Here is a 20,344-nt window from a genome sequence, read left to right as displayed (position 1 = left end):
AGACACAGACGTTTGGAACCTAAAAGCTTCTCAGAAAACGTCAGACCCAGAGTAGGCAGGAACACTTAGTTTCCTGATGGCCATCAAGAGTGAAATAAAGATCACCAGGTCTAAGGAAAGGGCCCCAAGATCTTCTGCCACTAGCAAGAGGGATCCGGGAGTGTAGTCTGTGGTCCTTGGTCTGAGGATAGGGCCATAACAACAGCCAAGTGCTGGTGACAGACAAGAGGGCGAGCTCTTCAGCAGGCTCCTGGCTGTGTGGCCACCCTAAGCCCTAATGACCCAGACCCCTCAGGTTGGTCTATAGATGCATGGGCAATGGGCATCTTTTTGGTTTTTCGAGACAGGGTTCCTCTGTGGCTTTGGAGGCTGTCCTGGAACTAGCTGGTTTTGAACTCACAGAGATCTGCCTGCCTCTGCCTCCTGAGTGCTGGGATTAAAGGCATGTGCCACCACTGCCCAACTTGGAAATGAGCATCTTAACACCGTGCTCTGTACCCTACTCTTCCTACCCCTCTCTGTTTCTTTTGTTGTTGGTTTGGGAAGGATGATTTTTGTTGTTGGGTTTGGGGGGAGAGTTTTGTTGTTGTTTGTTTTGGGTTGAGAATGGATCAGCAGACTGGAAAGTTCTGTGGTGTAAGGTGGCTGAACAGCAGCCTCTAAAATAAAAGGAGGCTTTTGTCTGCAACAGCAAAAATTACTAATGCTACACTTTACCATAAGACCAAGGCAGACGCATGTTACACACTTCCTTGTGGATCTCTGTGTGCCCAGTATGCAGATAAGGAAACTCGAAGAGTCCTGTTGAAATAGAAAATGGAGATCAGTGCTCCCACACTTGTTACTCAGGACTGTTAACAATCTAAGTCTGTGGAAACCAGAGCCACCTTCCCCCACAGCCTGGGTGTGAGCCACAGATGCTTGACCTGTGGGGCAGGATTAAGAATAACAGGTGCTCAGATGGAGCCCTGCAAGACCTAGTGAGGAGCTAATGCAGCCGTAAACTGTCCTGTGTAGACGCTGAAAAAGCCCCTTGGTGTTGGCTGAGGTGCCTCTTGGACCAGTCCCACAATCACCCAGGGCCAAGTAGACAGAACCAGTTAGTCTGTAGGGCTGTGCAGAGCTGTGAGAAGCATTGGAGGACCTGAGCTTAGCTCTGGGGGGGGGGGGAGGGTGAAGCAACATTTTGAAGGGTGTACCCTTGTTCTTGCAGGCTGGTGAATTGCCTCAAAGTGTTAGGGCAAGAGTGCCCCCCGCTCCCCCAGCCTGCTGCCTCCTGCTACTGGGACGGGATGTTCCAGTTTGCTGAAGTGGAGCATAAGGATGACCACAGCCTCCCAGCCTGGGGAATTTTTTTATCTCAACCTAGGACACTAGCTCCCACCAGCTGCACCCAGGATAAAGAACTTCCCAGTGCCAGAAGGGCTCTCCCTTTCTGAGGTCATGCACAAGCTGGGAGAAGTGGGTGATGACTTGGTAAGTGAAGGTTAGCTGTAGAGGAGTCCTAGGAGCAGAGCAGCAGGCCTGCTGCTTAAGGAAGCTGCAGAAGGAGCTGGAACCCCAGGGGACATCTGGAAGCTGTTGCTTGGAACAGGAACTGGCTTGCAAGTGCAAAGGGCAAGCTGGTCCCAAGTACACCGGAGGGGTCTCTATACCCATGGTCTTCACTGTGTAAGACAGGGCAGGGGCACTTGCAATGCCTGTGTGCATCTGTGCTGGAAAGTTTCCAGGGTTTGTGGAAAGGAGTCAGCAGGCTGGCTGACAGAGACCCTCTACGTCATCACAGGTCACTTTCTGTGACCTACCATGCTCACCTAAAGAAGGCCAGTGAGGGCTAAGAAGGCAGGCATCACTCGTGGTAGTGCATGACTGCCAAGTCCTCAGCCCTGTCTCCCCTCACAAACTGGAGGATAACCCCGAATGACCCAGGAGAAAGACATGGGGCCTCCAGGGTTTGGGTGGATGATCAAGGATCACAAGTCCTCAGCCTGCCTGACCTTTCCCTAGTGGCCTCCCCTACCTCACTTTCTCTGACTGGGAATGAGGTTAGCACCCACTTCTGGGGCACCTGGAAGGTTGACCAAAGAGGTTTTGGTCCAGTGTGGGAAAGAGCTGCTTGATCTCCTCCCCCAACACACACACAGAGAGGAGAGAGACAGAGAGACAGAGGGAAAGAGAGAGAGAGAGAGAGAGAGAGAGAGAGAGAGAGAGAGAGAGCTGAGAAGCCTTCAGAAGAATGCTTTTTTAGGTCTTTTCCTCCTTACTCTGCCCTGATTTCCTTTTTCTGGGATCAGATCACCACCTTACGGTAGAAAGCACCCTTATACCTCCCTGCCCAGATGTGGCAATATTGCCCAGCTTCTTAGGAGCACCAGGAGTGTCCTACACAGCCAGAGTAGAAAGGTTGCTGAGGCCTACTCCATCTCCACTTCTGATTGCCTGACCCTGTCCCCTCTCCCACCGTTGGCCTCTTCAGTCATTGGAGCAGACACCTGTCAGCCACCAGGCCCCAGCCCTAGCATCCTGTTTTGCTTACCCACCTGTCAGAATCCTGCAGCCTGCACCTGCCTCTCCTCAGACCCTTAGTGGTCAGCTCCTAGAGGAGAGATCTGGATCTGTAGGATGGTGGACCCAGCAGGCCCTGGAGAGCCATGGTGAACTCGGTCCTCTAGACTCTGCTGCTATCTGCACTGAGAGGCTAGTGGTGAACCCACAGCAGGGAAGAGTATTCGGAGGTTCTGTCTGAGTCCATCCCTGAGAGCCATTCTGGATTCTAGGATGGCCAGGAGCATCTGGCTGTCTAAGACTCAGTTTCCCTCACTATAAAATATGAATGCCAACCTCTAGCTTTTGGGCACATTGAAGGATGCATGAAAAAGCCCCAAGCAGCAGCAAACTGAGCACAAAGCAGAGCCCCAGGAAACAGAAGGTATATGTGCAACCCTCCCACAGAGAAAGTACCACAAACCCCTGGCCACGCCCGTGGGATAGTAGAGCCCATAGGGGCATCTTACCCAATCACAACCAGTCAGAACCTGGGGTGGAGCCTAGGCTGCCAGGCTGGCCAGTCACAAGTACCAGGTCTGGTCCCTGAGCACTTGGAAGTCTTCCAGTAAGTTTGACATGCAAGACAATACTGTGTTCAGAATACAAAAGGAAGACAGGAAAATCAAAGTGCATCAAGATGTAATTCGTGGTTTATGGAAACTCATATGTCAATATTATTTTTATAATAGTTCATTGTATTTGTGAATGATTTGTGGAGTACTTTTTTCTTTAAGATTTCCCTACTATACGAATGGGCCATGCATAAGTTAACTATTTCTATCGCCCCCCAAAGGTCCAAATCTTTCCAATGCTTTCAGAGGAAAAATAAGTCCATAAATGAGGGATATGGGTGAATGCACTCACTCACTGCCCTGGGGTCTCCACAATATGACGGACCAGAACCTCTGGCAGCTGAACCACCCAGGCTTTGGCTAAGAGGCACAGGGAGGGTCCATCCTGGCCCTGCCTCTACTCCTGGACTCATATGACTGTGGGGTCCTCCTCCTTGAAGGTCATTCGTGAACCATAGGGGCTCTGCTGTTCTCTATGTGTACTGGGGGTGGGGGTCAGTATTGCCACCAAACAAGGCTTCTTGTGAGCCTAGGAGGAGGCATGGACTTCTACGCTCTGGAGCTAGAGATGGCAGGAGTAGGGTCCTTACTACCTCCTCCCACTCCCTCTGCGGGTGCTGACAGCATCAGGCCCACAGAGACCACAGAGCCTCTCAATCCAGCATGCTGTTATCCCCACCCCAACCATACCAGTGAAAGGCACCGAGATGTAGCCTGGACTTTCTTCCTCCTGGCCACCCAGATCTTTCATGTCTGCCCTGCTGTCTGCCCTGCTATAGGCTCCTCCGGCCCCTCTGCCTGCAGGATCTTGAAAACTGGGGCCTGGCCACCGTGTCTAATTGTGCTGGGATTTTCTATGGACTTAGGGTGCCAGTCACAGTGGGGTGACTCCTGCACGGAAGCACCCCGCCCCCCCAAAGCCAAATATTGCTGAAGAGGCATGGAATGCCCCCTGGTGGCAATTAGGGGCTGCAGCCAGAATTCTGCTGTGTCGGGTCAAGGACACAGAGGGAAGAAGGGAACCAGGCTTCAAACTCATACTCCACTTGGCGGCAAGAGCAATCATTACCACTGGGACACCAAAAGTCCTTCAGAGTCCCATGCCAGGGTCACTCTATGTCTGGACTCTACCTTTTCTCCACTCAGACCAGAACTCGAGCTGAGTGTGCAGTGGAGACATCATGCCACCGCTGTCATGCTTCTATACCACAATGGACTCTTACTCTTCTGGAACCGACAGACCCAAATTGTCTTCTGTAAGTTGTCTTGCTCATGATATTTTACCACAGCAGCAGAACAGTAGCTTTTGGGGAATAGTATTTTAAGGTGTTGACTTTTGTTTATGCCGCATTTGTTTAACTCTGTGAAGCTGTGATTCTTTGCCTGCTAAAACACCTGATGATCTAATAAAGACATGAATGGCCAATAGCGAGGCAGGAGCAAGGGTAGGCGGGGCCGGCAGGCAGAGAGTATCAATAGAAGGAGAAAGGAGGAGGAAGAGAGCCATGAGAGAACGAGGAGAGGAGGTCACCAGGGGCCAGGCAGCCACACAGCCAGACATGGAATAAGGAGGAAAGAAAAGGTATACAGGAATACAGATAAAAGCCCTGAGGCCAAAGGAAGATGGGATAATTTAGGTTAAGAAAAGCTGTCCAGAAACAAGTCAAGCTAAGACCAGGTACTCATAACTAAGAATAAGCCTCTGTGTATTTATTTGGGTGCTAGGTGGTGGGCCCCTTGGAAAGCCAAAAGAATAAAACCCCACACAGGGAGCTAATGCATCAGACATGGAACCAGAAGTGGCTCTCTCTGCTCTCTACCCAGGGCACCCAAGATGAGACATAGCGATCTCTGCTCTAGACCTTTCAGTTTGCCAGCTTGTCCCAGGTAGAACTGTAGGCAGTTTGGTCCCTGAGCACCTGTGGGCCTTTGCATATCACTGCAGTCTCGGGTAGAGGTGTTGGGAGAATGCTGAGGTTCCCTTCCCAGGACTATGCATGGCCAGAGAACGATGAGAACCCTGCTGCTAGATGCCAAGCATGGTGAGGTGGTCATGAGTTGTCTCAACTCCTAAATTCCAAGGATGGCTCCCAGCACAACTAGCTTGGACCCATCTTCGTGTTCTTCACTGGACACTTCTGCGGCAGCCTCATGATGGATTCTCATTGAAGCCCCCAGTTCAGTTCAGCTGCTATCTGATCTTCACAAGCTTTGGTTTCCCTGTCCATGACAGGGGGCCCTGCTCTCTTGAAGGACTGTCATGGGGATTGTCATGGGCATATAAAATTCTGGAACAATAATGATGGCGATAGTGAGGAAACTAAGGTTCAGGAAGGATGACATGAAGGGGGTCCTGAGGCTAGCTCAAAAAAACTGATTGCATACCTGGATCTCTGAGCATGCTCCATACCTCCGCCCACCCCCCCCCCCGGAGTTCCCGGACACAAACCCCAACCATGGATGAGGCTTCTAGAGCCTTCTTGAAATGTCTTACTCCTGGCTCTGAGTGGAGTGACAGATATCCCAAGTTTATCATGGAAGGCCTGAAATTCCTTTATCAGGGGTGAATGAGACAGTTGATCACCCTCACTGAAGAGCACCTATTATCCCAGGCCTTAGGCCAGTTCATGGAGGAGCTCCCCTTACCCAACTCACAAAGGTAGGTCAAGGCTGCCTTATAAGGCTTCTCATGAGCAGATCTCTCTCTCTCTCTCTCTCTCTCTCTCACACACACACACACACACATACACACACACACACACACACGCACGCACCCACGCACGCACGCACGCGTGCGCACACATACACACACAGAGATTGAGTCAGGCAAATGCTCTATTCTGACCTTCTGACATTCTGACATGGTAGGAGAGAAGGACACCATGTCTGGAAAACAAATGCTTGTGAAGTGCACTTCTTTATACTGTAGTGTGCACAGAGGAACACTACTGTATAGCTCCATGTGGGCTCTGGCAGGATCCAGGCTTCCTGGTTAGTAGCGGCAGAGACCCTTCTTCAACAGCTGTGGGACAGCTGTCCAGCCAGTGACACAGACACTGACAGACACTGGGATGGAGGTGGGTGAGATAAGGGACATTTCTCTGCATTCTATCCAGGTGGGCAGAATGATAGGGCTCAATCTTGGGAAGTATCATCACCAACCTTTCTGGGCTCGCCTTTTTTATGTCCCCTAGGTTCTGCTCCACCCAGAGGGAACCTCACTTTAAAACACATTCCCGCCAGAGAGCAGGTGTGATAGCCATTGCTGCCTCTCACAGTCCTGCTTCCCCACCTATTGTCAACCAAGCACCCACCTTCAAGACATTGGCACCTGAAAGGACCCAAGGACTTAGGCCCCAACAGCAGCAAAGGCCCCGTTGCCATGGCAATACTAGCCTGGACCAGCTTCTTATATTCTCCCAGAATAGCCAAAGAGGCAGTCTCCAGTCTGCTGGTTAGTATAGATCTAAGACAAACACAATCAAGGTAGAGTGGCTAAAGGCACTGCCCTGCCCCTCCCCCTAGTATAGGCCAGAGGTCTTAGCTGCAGGATGGGCAACAGCTGGGAAGTCAGGCACCTTAACAGAGAAGTTAGGGAGTGAGGCACCCTTCCAAGATGGAGGGTAGGCTTTCAGGGGAAGGGGGTAGCCAGCCCCTCCCAAATATTGACAGGAGAACAAATTCTGCTGACCAACTGTCCCCACGGCACAGATGCTCCAGTCTTCTAGAAGAAAATCCGTATCAGCACCAACACCTACCCATCAGAGACAAGGACTTAGTGTTCATAGAAGACACCAAAGCATATGCAATCCTTAAATAGATTTATGGAAATGGTTTCGAATTACAGCATTTAGAAAATAAAAATAATCTCAATACATAATATTCCCTCTGTTATATACTCTCCCCTCCCCCCACCCCCGCACAGAAGCCATTTTTGTGCATGTGTATTCCACTGCTGAACAGCGATTGGTTTCATCCTATAAAAGAAGCAGTAGGTGTGTAATCTCTCTAAAAATAAATCATCATTGCAACGTGAAGCCTGAGATTGAAGCCTGAGGAGGTGTCTGTGCGTCTCAGCCTGTCCAGGCTGCGCTGAGGTCTGAGGAAGTGGGTTAGAGTCCCAGTGGGTGCAGAGGAAGAAGGAAATGTTAGCCAAGTGGTGGCTGCCTGATGAGTCCAGTCCCAAACACCTGATAGCTACGCTATCAGCCAGTGGTCAGCCCCTGCTCTGCCAGCTAGTGGCAATGGTGTAGATGCCAAGAGCATGTCTGCTTCCCCAGGAGACCACTGTGTCTGCTTCCTACATTCCCCCTTCAAACAAGAAATAAGACACATGTTGAGCAGGGTACTGAGGCAGGCAGTGAGCACTAGGGAATGAGGTGGGTGGTAAACAGCATGGAGTCCTGCAATGATGTTGGGGCCTAGAGTCTCCTAACTTCTGCTTCCAAAATCTCGACTACAGAAGAGAACATAGAGATCTGGTCCTCTCTTGCCTTAGCATGCACAGCTGGAGCAAAGGGCCACTAGGCGGGCAAGAGAAGAGTCCAACCCTACCTGGCTAGGTACCCTGACCTGGAAGCAGCAACTGGGCACCCCTGGGCCCCTCCTCTGATTAAAGCTGACCTCTCATTGGCCCCTTGCCGGGATTGGTGTCTCCACAGGTGGAGAGGCCAGAGAGAGCAGACAGCGGCTCTGAACATTCTGGAAACTTGGGCAGGTCTGCAGCAGCAGCAGCTTGATGAGATGCGATGAGGCCCTCCTGCAGTACAGTCTGGACAGGGCACACAGCAGGCACAACACCTCCTTCCTGGAGACCCTGGCTAGGACTCAAGGCAGACACGGTGCCTCTGTCCTGGAGTCTGCAGTCCACTCAGCTGGGACATGCCAGGCACAGCATCACATGCCCGTCTTGTCACTGTAGAAGGGTGTAACATGGAACATGTAGCAGTGCGTGCACACACGGACTGGCTTCACCTGTCCATATCGGGGGAGTGGCGCCGAGTGTGATGAGCAGCGGGAACAGAAGATCTGGAAGCCAAGGAGGGATAGAAGGCAGTGAGCGGACAGGGCCTTCATCAGCCCCGTTACATAGCCCTCCCACCCAAACCATGCAAAACAATGGAGGGCAGGAGTCAGCCTGACCCAGACCCTGCAGACTGTGGAGCTGGACTTGTCAGGAAACTCCGGGTAGGGCTGGTCTAATAGGTCAGGCCTTTTGAAAGTAACTAGGCTCCTCACCATAACCACTCCAGACTCCTCCTCAAGCCCCCTGTTCTCACCTCAGAGGGGCCAGGAATGAGCCTGGATACTACCTAGGAATGGCCTAGTACATGGAGTCAGAATAGAGCCTCGAACCTGGAGGGGCATCTGCACAAGGACCACAAAAAATACCTGTCTGGGTCAGCCCTAACTCCTAAACCCTGATGCTGCGCCTGGGGACAGTCCCCACACAACCCCAAAGACACAGGGCCCGCGGGGCCCCACCCACCTTCCCGCAGCTCCGGCAGTGGTGCTTCCTGCGGATGACGGTGAAGGGAGCTTTGCAGGAGGTGCAGAAGCCACAGGCCTCATCTGGCACCCACTCAGGAGGGTCTGTCCCAACAAGAGCAGCAGGACATCAGACACGCAGAGCCGTGGGTTGGGGGTAGGGAAAGGGTGCACGGGGGGGGGGGGGGTAGACACCCCTTATCACACTCCTCTGGTCTTGCTCTAGATTTGTCCGCCACTGCCTGTGACTAGTTACAATGTCAGTGGACAGAGCCACACCCCAGTTACAGGCCCCGGGCCAGGCCATCTGGACTCAGGATATACAGAACCAGTGGTCATGCCCTAACTAAGACCTTCATCTCTGGCCACTCTGTTTAGCCACCTAAAGCACACCTCCCTGACCCAGGCACACCTTTAACATTATAGTAGCATACTTTCCCACAAGCCTTGGGCCCCCTCGTGTAGATGCACTGCAGTATTCCCAAACAGTCCAGGATTCCTCTCGCCTGACATCCAAGCTGCCTAGCTTCCAGCCCACTCTGGGTAGACGTCATGTGACCATATCGGTCTGTAGATCCTGCCCTCACCAAAAGGAAGGCTACTGCACCCTCCCAAAGTCCCTATTAATGTCCCAGAGTGTCCCGAGGCTGCTATGTGAGACCCTTTCAGCACAGGTGAAGTACTGCCAGATTGGGTATTGTAGCCATAATCAATCCTTGCTCCTCAGCCCTGAGCTTGTACCTACCAGGCCAAGCTGCTAAACAACAGGCCCAAGGTTACACAGCAGTAAAGGAGCTGTATATACCTAGTACTAAGAAGGAGCTGCAGAGTGAGAGGCCACCTCCCATGGGACACTGTATCCCCAAATGGCTGGATGTCCAGATGACCATGCAGAGTAGCTCCTTCTGCTCAGCAGACAGCATGTCAGGTCCACACCAGAGCCTCCCACATACCTTCAAAGTCCCCATCTCGGGTCTTGGCTGCTAGTTCTGAGGATGACACAGTCTCCTGGCATAATGCACAGTCCTCCAAGGCTGCGCTCCGTAGGGTCTGGGTCACTATAAAAGAGAAGGAAGCCACTGGGGCTTGACAGGCAACGTAGTAGATGCAACTGATTGTCCTTAGTGAGCACTTGGGTGCCCCTAACTTTCCAGCTCCCCACAAGCTGCCCCTCTTATCTCTCAGCACACAGACAAGTCACCTCAGCAGGTAGGATGCAAGGCTGGCCAAGTTCTTCCTATAAAAGGGTCCATTCTTTGTACAGTGTGGTGAATCCCAGGGACACTGTTGGCGCCCCTGCATGAGCATCTTTCCCTGGGCCCTTACACTGACTGGTAAGATTTCCTGACCTATGATCCCCAAAGCAGAAGTTTAAAGTCGTGGCATCTGAGAACCATGTACAGAGTGTGGCCAGTGTACCTTGACTCATGATTTCCAGAAGGCAGCCCTGCCTGGATTGGCAGTCAGAATTTGTTCAGGTGACAGAGCTGGTTGATGCAGAAGTTCCTCCTCACCAACAAGGACATGCCCTGTTGGGCCAGACTTCCAGGACTAGCTCGGCTATCCCATATCCTCAGATAGCTCATGGATAGAAGTGCAGGTACAAAGTTGTAGTGCTCCCCAAACATTTACCTCAGACTAGCATGAGGGGTTTCTAGCCCCATTTCCTATCAGAAACCCTACAGGGGCAAAGGCAAACTCCCTTCTTAGCCAAATATCTATTTACCAATTGTGTATGCAAGGTGTGCATGTACATAAAAGTGTGTACATATATGCATCTATGTGTAAATGCGAGAGCACATATTATGCCTTTAATGAGCTGAATATGGATAAATATGAGACACCTGGGAGTGGATATTGCCACCCTTTCATAGAGGGATGGGCCCATGTCCCCTTTTTTCCACTCAGGCTGGGCTGGTCTCCAAACACTTTGACAGGTGAGTGTTAGTCTCTTGGTCTAGTCTAAGATGAAGGCAGGCCCCCAACCTCTGTCTACAGTAAAAAGTTGGATGGCCTGCTACAGCCTATGCAAGAACCAGAGCCAGGAACCCACCTGCAAAGTGGCATGGGGAGCCACTTTTCCAGGCTATACACTCATCTCCCCAAGTCCACAACCTGGCACATTGTTCCAGCAGACCCTGGGGTATGTGACTGCCTTAGAGGTGTGACTTTCTGCATGCTCCCTTTTGGGGACAGTGTATACACTGGTGTGCAAAGAGCCTCAGAGCTGACCTGTCCCTGCACTCACCCTTCCTTAGCTTCTCCTTGTCGTCTGTTTCTGGCTTGGTGGCCATGACCTCAAACAGCGTTTTGAGAATACTTCTCAGGTCGCTGGCATAGTTCGTCTGCAGCTGGTCAGCTACACCTGATAGAGAAGCGACAGGAAGATAGATGGCTGGGTTGGGCCAACTACATGGGAAGACCATACTGCCATGTGCTCGCTAGGACACACCCAGAGCTCATGGATCAGTAAGTCCCAACCCCTTTTGAGAGGATTCCCTTGGCATGAGTACAAACTCAGGAATCAAGAGAGGACAGGAAGGAATGAGAGCTTCCTGCCCCACCCCCACCCCCATTGCTGCTCTCGCAGATATATAACTTATCCAGGGTCACAGCCACCACAACTAAACTATGGTGACTGCTTGCCAAGAGATACCCATAGAGGTCCCCATAACACTGTGCCTATGGCACAAGGAAATCCAGACACATCAACCTTCTCCTAGTACCCCATACTACACTGCTCTGAGTAACTTTGACTACAAGGCCATGGCTTTGTATAGCCATGGATCCCAGGGTAAATCGCACCGAGGTGGTGTCCAGGGCCTGTCTGTTTGGTCACCTGAGCCCATCACTCCCAGCAGCCCCTGGAGGAGAGTACTACTTCATCTTCATTTACTGGTGGAGCTCCTTCCTCCCTGCAGGATAGACCTAGCCCCACCCCTAGGCTAGCTCTGCAAATCACAGTGCCTTCCACTTTAACCAGGGCAAGCTGGGACAGCCCGGTCCCCACACTCATGTCCTAGGTCCAGATCTCGAACCTGAAATGCAGACAAACAGGCGGTGGATCAGGTCATGGCTGCCATGGAACCTGGACCGAATCTTCTCTCTGGTGGCCATGGGGGTGAGAGGCATGGCTGCAGGGGCCACCTCCAGCCTGGTGTTGTCTAAGGAGCAGGAACCAGCTGCGGAGCTGATGCAGAGAAGAGAAGCCGAGTAGGTGAGCAGGGGTCACAGCTAGGGCCCTGTCTTAGTGAGGGCTTCTGTTAAGAGCATGACCAAAAGCAACTTGGGGAAGAAAGAATTTATTTCAGATGACAACTCTCAGGTCTTTCCATCACAGAGGGAAGTCAGTACTCAAGGCAGGAACCTAGAGGCAAGAACAGAATCAAAGGGCATGGAGGAACGCTGTTTGCTTTCCATGGCTTGCTTAGCCTGCTTTCTTATATAATCCAGAAACACCTGTCCAGGCCTGGGCCCTCCCAAATCAATTACTAATTAATGTAAAAAAAAAAAATGCCCACAGACTCACCGACAGGCCAGTCTTACAGATACATTCTCCATTAAGATTTCCCCATCGCAAATGCCTAGGTTTGTGTCAAGTTGACAAAAAAAAAAAAAAAAAAAAAAAAAAAAAAAAAACAGCCTCTGGAGGTAGAGGTCAGAGGTCAGAAGTTGGAGTTGGAGTTGAATTGCCTGGATATGCTATTTCCTATCATGTAAATGACATTAGTATCCACTTTTAAAAAACAACAAGCCTGATAGACTGATCCAGTATTGCCTTGTTCTAGCCTTTGCTAGCTACTCCCCTGCACCAGCCCTTCCAAGTGGGCGGATGTAGCATCTACTCTAGCTTAAGCTATTCCATCTTGCATCCTCATTTAACATAATCTCCCAGCTTCTTTCCATGGAAGACCCTTTGATCTCTCATGCCATCTGTGGGAACAGAACGCAACCCCACCCCGCCCCACTGCTGAAATGGTGTATACCTGACCCCTGATCCCATGAGTGGGCCTTATTTGAAAAGAGAATCTTTTCAGATGCAATTAAGTGAAGGGTCCAGCACTGAGACTATCATAGATTATTCAGTGGGTCCTAAATCCACAAAAGTGGAGGCATAGGAACTCAGGATGATGCAGAGACCACATGTCCAGAGTCTGAGACTGGAGTGATGCAGCCAAAAGCAAGAGACACTTGGAGCTCCCCAGAGTTAGAAGAGGCAGAAGGGCTCTCTCTGGTGTTTTGGGAGGGAGAACAGCCCTGCCAGATTTTGGACTTCTGGCCTGGGGACTAGAGGAGGACACAGATTTGACAATTTAGGCCACTTATTGTGGCACTTTGTCATAACAGCCATAGGATATTCAAATATTCTCCCCCTCATAACACCTGGTCCCTCCTCTCTTCGGTGGCTAGTTTTATTAGATTTGCTCTTTAGGAGTTCATTCTCACTATGTACAGGGGATTCATAGCCAAAATCTCTGACAGTTAGGACTCAAACTGCCCAAACCCAAATCAATTAGAGGCTGGGGGAGGCTCCTGGCCAAAGAGTTTGCTATGCCTGGTTTTGATCTTTACCATTAGTAAAGCTGAGCTCCTAAACACAAAGCAAGGGCTCCTAAACTTACAGCAGAGTGGAGGAAGCCACCAGAACAACAGTGGGTACAGAGCCGAGGAGGCTAAGGCATTCCGGGAACAGTCTGGGTGGAAATGACGGGGAACAAAGCAGCAGAGATGACAAGAGACAGGGAAGTCGAGAGGAGGCAAGAAAGGGAAGGCCATGAGCTAAGGCCAAAGACAGAGACAAAGGGGCTAGAAGATGGCTCAGCAGTTAGGAGCAAAGGCTGCTCTTCCAGAACACCAGAATTTGCTTCCACACGGTACCTCACAATTGTCTGTAACCCCAGTTCCAAGGGATCTGATTCCCTTTTCTGATCTCCACAGGCACCAGGCATGCATGCAGTATACAAATATACATGCAGGTAAAACACTCATACACATTAAATAAACACATGAAAGGTAGAAGGTTGGTACGAACTAGAAAAGAGAATTGCAGGTCTTGGTTGCCAGAAGTGTCAGAGAGCTACCAAACTATAAGTGCCAAGAGTCTGTCACCCTAGACTAATGCTACTCACTGTAGTGCTGAGCACATCAGCACCCAAGGACCACTCAGCAATGCAATACTAGAAGGCACAGGGAGCTATTGCTTCTAACTGCTGGCAAAAAGTGGGACCACTAATAGTATAAGCCTACTGCAATAGGTCTCCAATTAGAGTATCTAGGGCCACAAGCCTGCAGCATCTACATCTATACTCTGGAACAATAACCCTGCTTGGAGCTGTTAGCCTTTGGGTATGCCATTCTAGTCCCTAGGTCTCAAGCATTCAAGAGCCCAGGACTTCCAGCAATAGGAGAGCCTCTCCTTATTGCAGATTCTCCCCAGGTAGAGTAAAATAACCCCAGTCAGTTGACTGACAGCAAGTCATGATCTGTACCTTCTCTTTTCCTATTGGTGGAAACTGATTTATTTGTTGGTTTGTTTTCTATACCAAAGTCTTGCCTCAAATGCTTGTGGATATTTGACTATTCGGTGTATTTTAGAGGATAGCCTGCCCAACAGGAATGGAAAATGGTATTTTACCTTGCTTGAGTGCAAACTACTGCAACCACTTTAGAAAAGTATGTTGGTGCCATCAAAATAAAATTGTGTAACCTCCCCCCAATTCTATAGCTCAGTGGACCACCGCCAACACGGCCTGAACCCTCTGTCTGTATGTTTGCTGACACAACTGAATCCTTATGATAGCACTCCATGTTCCAGAAGAAAACAGGGAAGGAGCCCAAACCTACATGATGGGATGCAGAGTTAACTGCAATCTGACCACCCATTGCCAGGGCTACTAAGGCAGGGATGGGCCTGCCCACTATAGGCACAATTTAACTTACTGTACGAGCCCCTGGACATGCAGTGGGAAAACACACAGGGCTGTGCTTATGGATTCAACCTTGGGTACAGATACGTTTGGGAGCACAAAGGTAAAACACCATGAACACTCAACAATGGTGGACTAAACAGGAAGGAGGGGCTGGGCTAGGAAGGAGTCCTGGAGCCTCATGGGTCCCTTCTTTATTAGATGGAACATTCACAGATGTTGTTTTTGCTCTAATGCAGTGAATTTTTATTGGCACACAGAGAAGCCTGAAGAGCTGTGTCAGGGCTGGACATGCTGAGCCATAGAAGATGGTGTTCTGTTGAAATCCTTAGGATGAGCTCCAGGCCCCAACATCTGGATGGCGCCATTTCATAGAGGTAAAGCCCCTGACTTCTGTCTGGGGATGTGGCCTTTTGACTCTGTGTTGATTATTGAAGACGGGGAGGAGACTTCCTTTCAATATACCCTAGCTGCAGTTGATAGCCTTACCAGTTGAGACCAGGCTGGACTTGAACTTACTGCTTTCTGAAAGCTGGTATTAAACCAGGACCATACTTGGCTCGGGTGATTTTTCTTTTTTGGGACAGGGCCTCATGTAGACTATATTGGCCCCAAACTAGCTATTGTAGTGAGGAAGGCCTTGAACTTTTGATCCTACCTACCAGTGCTGGTGTACAAGTGTGGGCCAGTATACCTGCCTAATTTTATTGTTTTAGACAAGGTCTCACTATGTAACCCAGGTTGACCTCATGATCCTCCTGCCTTAGCCTCCTAAGTGCTAGGATTAAAGCCACATACCTCCATGCCCAGCTCACTCAAAAGAATTGAAAATGTACAGAGATGTTGTGAACACCATTATTCACATGCCCAGAGGAGAAAACAAACCCAAGAGTCTAGGAAGGAGGATAAAGTATATAAACAAGGCAGTGAAATATTACTCAGCCTTCAAAACGAAGGAGATTCTGACACATACTCCAATGTAGATGAACCTTGAAACATGCTAAGTGAAAGAAACCAGATACAAAAAGGCAAATCCTACATGAATTCATTACGTGAGGTCTCTAGAGTTGATTAAGCCAAAGAGACAGAAAATAGAGTGAGTAGTTGCCAAGGGCTGGGGCAGGTAAATGGAGACAGAATTCAACCTAGAAGAGGAAAACAAGCTGGAGAAGGAAGGTAATGATGGCTGACTAAGGCTGCAAGTGTGGTATTACAATGCAGCTGGAATTACAGTTAAAGTGACCAATTTGATGTATGCTTATCAGTTTTTATTGAATGAAAGTAAAGCAAAACATAAACAACCAGGGCAAAGGAGAAGGAGGAAAAGGTATTGAGGACAAAAGGCATGACATGAACACACTGGAAATGCTGTTAAGTAAAATGGCCTTCAAGATGGCTCATCAGGTAAAGGCTCGTTGTCTGAGTTTAGTCCCTGGGTCCCACAGAAAAGGAGGGAGTGAACCTACTCCCGCAAATTGTCCTCTGATTTCCATAAATGTGCTGTGGCATGCATGCCATGCCCCTGCCCTCCAACCACAAAATAATAAATAATTACAATAAAAAAAACCCAAGTACCATACAAACATAGATGGAAGACTAGAAAATATCAAGTATTTCTTTTCTGGTCAGAAGAATGAATAATGCAGCCATGGTGGTACATTTCCATAGTCCTACCTTTGGGGAGGAGGCAGGAGAAAGGTGAGTTTGGGGCTAGCCTGAGCTACATAGTAAGCTCCAATCTCAAGCAAACAAACAAGTAAGAAAATATATAAATAGAAACTCTGTTCCAAGAAGAGAAAGAAATGGCAGCCAGCAGCAGAGGCACCCTTTGTCCTGCTCATAGTGGTAGCACCAAAGGGCTTAAAAAAGAGAGGTGGTGAGTAGATAGGGCGCAGAGGGAGCCAGACCAGGCATGTTGCTGAAGATTTGCCCCCCCCCCCGAGATGAAAATGACAGGCACGTATGACCTACCCATAAGTTAGACATGGAGGCCTTGCCGACCACACTGAGGCCCTGGTTGGGCATGTCAGTCACTGTCCTAGACATCTCAGCCCCATGGCCACAGCATGTCTGGCTCTGCCTTCTTCTGAGTCCTGGGGTCAGGCATTGTGATCGATAGTTTTGTCAACTTGATACATGTTAAAGTCATTTGAGAGGAGGAAACCTCAGTGAAGAAACTATCTCCTTAAGTTTGGGATGCAGGCAAACTTACAGGGCATTTTTTTTCTTTTTTAAAAACATTTTTTATTAATTCATTTTTTTACATTTCAATTCCAGTTTCCCTTCCCTCATCTCCTCCAACTTCCCAGCCTCCCTCCCCACTTCACCCACCATATGCTACTGGGAGAGGGTAAAGCCTCCCCTAGGAAGTCTACCAAGACTGTCCCATCATCTCCTTGAGGCAGGACCAAGGTATCTCTCCACCTCCCACACCTCTGTGTCTAGGCCGAGCATGGTATCTTCTCCATATAGAATGGGCTCCACCAAGTCAGTTTGTGCATTAGAGTTAGATCCCACTGCCAGTGGCCTCATACATTGTCCCAGCCCCACCTCTGTCACCGATATTAAGGGAGGCTAGTTTGATCTTATGCAGGTTCCCCATTTGTCAGACCGGAGTTGATAGGGGATGCTATGAATATATGTTTCTCTTATTGGTTGGTGAATAAATGCTGATTGGCCATTTGCCAGGCAGGAAGTATAGGTGACACTACCAGACTAGGAATGCTGGGAAGAGGAAGAGAGATGTCATGTAGCCATCACAGGAGTAACATGCTGGAGCATTACGTATAAGCCACAACCTATGGCAATACATGGTTTAATAGGAATGGATTAAGAGAGAGCTAGCCAATAAGAAGCCTGAGCCATTGGCCAAACACTTTATAATTAATATAAGCCTCAATGTGTTTATTTGGGACTAAACTGCTGTGGGATCAGGCAGTACAGAAACTCCATCATCAGGAGTCAGTAATCTCTCACTACCTGGGGTCAGCTGGTTCTGTGGGTTTCCCATCATGGTCTTGAGTCCTTTGTTCAAATTATTGCTCCTCCCTCACTTTGATTGTACTCCAAGAGCTTGACCCAATGGTTACTTGTAGATTTCTGCATCTGCTTCCTTCTGTTTCTGGAGGAAGGTTCAAGCTTCTCTGGGGTTATGGGTTGTAGGCTAGGTATCTTTTGCTTTATGTCTGTTATCCACTTATGAGTGAGTAAATACTATATTTGTCTTTCTGGGTCTGAGTTACCCCCTCAGTATGGTTTTTTTCTAGTTCTGTCCATTTGCCTGCAAATTTTAGGATGTCACTGTTCCTTAATGCTGAGTTTCTTACCATTGTGTATCACATTTTCTTTATCTGTTCTTCAGTTGAGGGGCACCTAGGTTATTTCTAAGATATGACTATTACAAATAATGTTGCTATGAACATAGTCAAGGAAATGTCCTTGTGGTGTGAATGTGTCTCCTTTGAATATATGCCCAAAAGTGGTACTGCAGTGTCTTGAGGGACATTTTCTTAATTAGTGATAGATGGGAGAGGACACAGCTCATTGTGAATAGTGCTATCCCTGGCCTGGTGGTCCTGGGCTCTATAAGAAAGCAAGCTGAGCAAGCCAATAAGCTAAGCATGGTCTTTACACCAGTTTCTGTCTCCAAGTTCCTGCTCTGCTTGAGTTCCTTTCCTCACTGTTTTTGATGGCGAATGGTTATATGGAAGTAAACCCTCTCCTCCCCAAGTTGCTTTTAGTCATGGTGTTTTATTACAGCGATGGTGACCTTAAATTAAGACAGGCGGGACAAGACACCCTTCTAGGAACAAGCTCTAGAAACATCTACCAAAGTCACATTCGTTTTGCAGATCAGCAGTGAACAGCAGCAGATAGTCAGCATGCTGACCATCAGGCACCTTACAATCCTGCTTGGCCTAGCAGGGAGCTGTGTATGCTGTCCTGGGCTGAACAGTGTCCATTCATATGTATGATGAAGTCATGCAGGACCTCAGAGTGGGTCCTACTTGCAAACAGCATCCTGGTGGGTGTTACGATCGCTAATGAGGCCATAATAGAACTAGGTAAGGACCTGATCCAACAGGTCCTTTATGAGGCCTAGTGTACATCTGGGCACAGACAGCATGGCGATGAAAACATGGGTTGGAGGTGATACTTTCTCAAGTCAAAGAACTCAGGGATGCCTGGCCACCACCAGGAACAGGACGGTAACCTGGGGCAGAGTTTTCTTTCAGCTCCTGACAGAACCAGCTCTGAGACTCCCTGATCTCGACTTCCTGCCTTCAAGACTGAAAGGTGGCCAGTTCTCTCTGCAGCACCATGGGCTGCTTGTCATACTATGTTACAAAAACCCCAAGACATTTATTCATGGAGGGGTGTCCTATGTCTCAGAAGGAGTGTGCCATGACTCAGAGGAGTCCAGTATCCAAGGCTGTACCAGGCACAGACTGCCCCCAAACACTGAAGCTCCTAGGAAGACTCTGACAGGTCTGGGGCAGAGGAACTTTGCATACAAAGGTCAAAAGTTATCGCCCTCTATTCAAATCCCTTTGTCTTGTCCCTTCAACCTCTCTCCCCTTGCTCTCAGCCTTCCCAAGTGCTATCACAGAGAAGGCAGGTATGATGTGGCCATAATGACTTTCCACAGTGTCCCTGAGCCTACCATGTTCTTTTCCCGAATTCCTCTAGGAGCTTCAAGTTCCTTCAGAATCTGTTCCAGTGTCTGTCTTAGTTAGGGTTTTTATTGCTGTGACAAGACACCATAACCACAGCAAATCTTATAAAGAAAACATAATTGGGGTGGTTCACTTACAGTTTCAGAGATTCAGTCTGTTATCACCATGACAGGGAGCATGGTGGCATGCACACAGACATGGTGCTTGCTACATCTTGACCAGAAGGCAGCAGGAAGTTGACTGCCCATTACACTGAAGGAATCTTGAGCAAGAGACCTCAAAGCCCTCTCCCACAGTGACACACCACAGTGACACACTTCCTCCAAGCCACACATCCTAATAGTGCCACTTTCTCTGGTTTTCTTTCAAACCACCACATTGTCCTATGGGGAAAACCATCCATGCCCAGGTCACAAATAGACGACTCCACAACACAAGTCTGATTACGGCTTGTGGACTCATCTCTCAGATGGTACATTTAATGAACACGTGAAACCTCTAACAGTCTTCTTGCTCTGGACCTACTACACAAAAGGACCCCCAGCACATGCACTAGCCTCCATGTCTGTGGGACAGACATGGAGCCCTCACACAGGCAGGCTCTCCTCTCTGAGGGACGACCACTTTGCAGTGACCAGACGCTGTATGGATTAAGGAAACAGAGTAGCTTGCAGGGCTTGCAGCAGCCTCCTGCCTCTGGCCAGGCACCCTCTGACAGCATCGTGAAGACTTACCCAATGGGGCCTTCTCTGGGGAGGAGTGGGAGAGTAGAATGGTTAGAAGCCCAAGATTTGGATGCCATGGTGAGTGCCATATGCCCCCAAAGGCTGACACACCCATATCACGCCCCAGAAAGTTGGGCTGTGAGTTGATGGGGAAAAGATACTTTTTTAGATTCTTCAGTGGAAGGATCTCAAGATGAGACCAGACTTGATCTGGGACAGAGAAGATTTCCCACAAGCCATGAACTGCCAGGAGCTTTAGGAGCTAGAGGAGATAGGAAGGCTCAGAAGCTTCAGCTGGGGGTGTACTCTGACAGACCTCCAGCCTCTGAAACTTGACAGTAGAAGTCTGGCTTTAGGTGCCCTTGCTGGCTGGTGCTTTGTTAAAGCAGCTCTTACACTAATCTAGATGT

At 49.3% G+C, this 20,344-nt stretch overlaps 1 protein-coding gene across 3 annotated transcripts in view; it reads right to left on the bottom strand.

Moving 5' to 3' along the window:
• Positions 1 to 6,923: 6,923 nt before the first annotated feature.
• Positions 6,924 to 20,344, bottom strand: part of Zfyve28 (zinc finger FYVE-type containing 28) — a 92,770-nt gene continuing 79,349 nt past the window's right edge. For 2 of the 3 annotated variants that reach the window (XM_051200181.1, XM_051200179.1), the window contains 5 exons: positions 11,645 to 11,796; positions 10,855 to 10,971; positions 9,560 to 9,664; positions 8,608 to 8,711; positions 6,924 to 8,147 (listed from right to left, as the gene is read on the bottom strand). In XM_051200181.1, the coding sequence (XP_051056138.1) occupies positions 8,016 to 8,147; positions 8,608 to 8,711; positions 9,560 to 9,664; positions 10,855 to 10,971; positions 11,645 to 11,796 (610 nt within the window). In that variant the 3' untranslated portion in view covers positions 6,924 to 8,015. The remainder of the gene's footprint in view (positions 8,148 to 8,607; positions 8,712 to 9,559; positions 9,665 to 10,854; positions 10,972 to 11,644; positions 11,797 to 20,344) is intronic. The other variant, XM_051200180.1, reaches the window with a different exon arrangement.

This window comes from Phodopus roborovskii, unplaced genomic scaffold, assembly GCF_943737965.1.
Source record: "Phodopus roborovskii unplaced genomic scaffold, PHOROB, whole genome shotgun sequence".
Taxonomy (NCBI): domain Eukaryota; kingdom Metazoa; phylum Chordata; class Mammalia; order Rodentia; family Cricetidae; genus Phodopus; species Phodopus roborovskii.
This window is presented reverse-complemented; position numbering and strand designations above follow the sequence as displayed.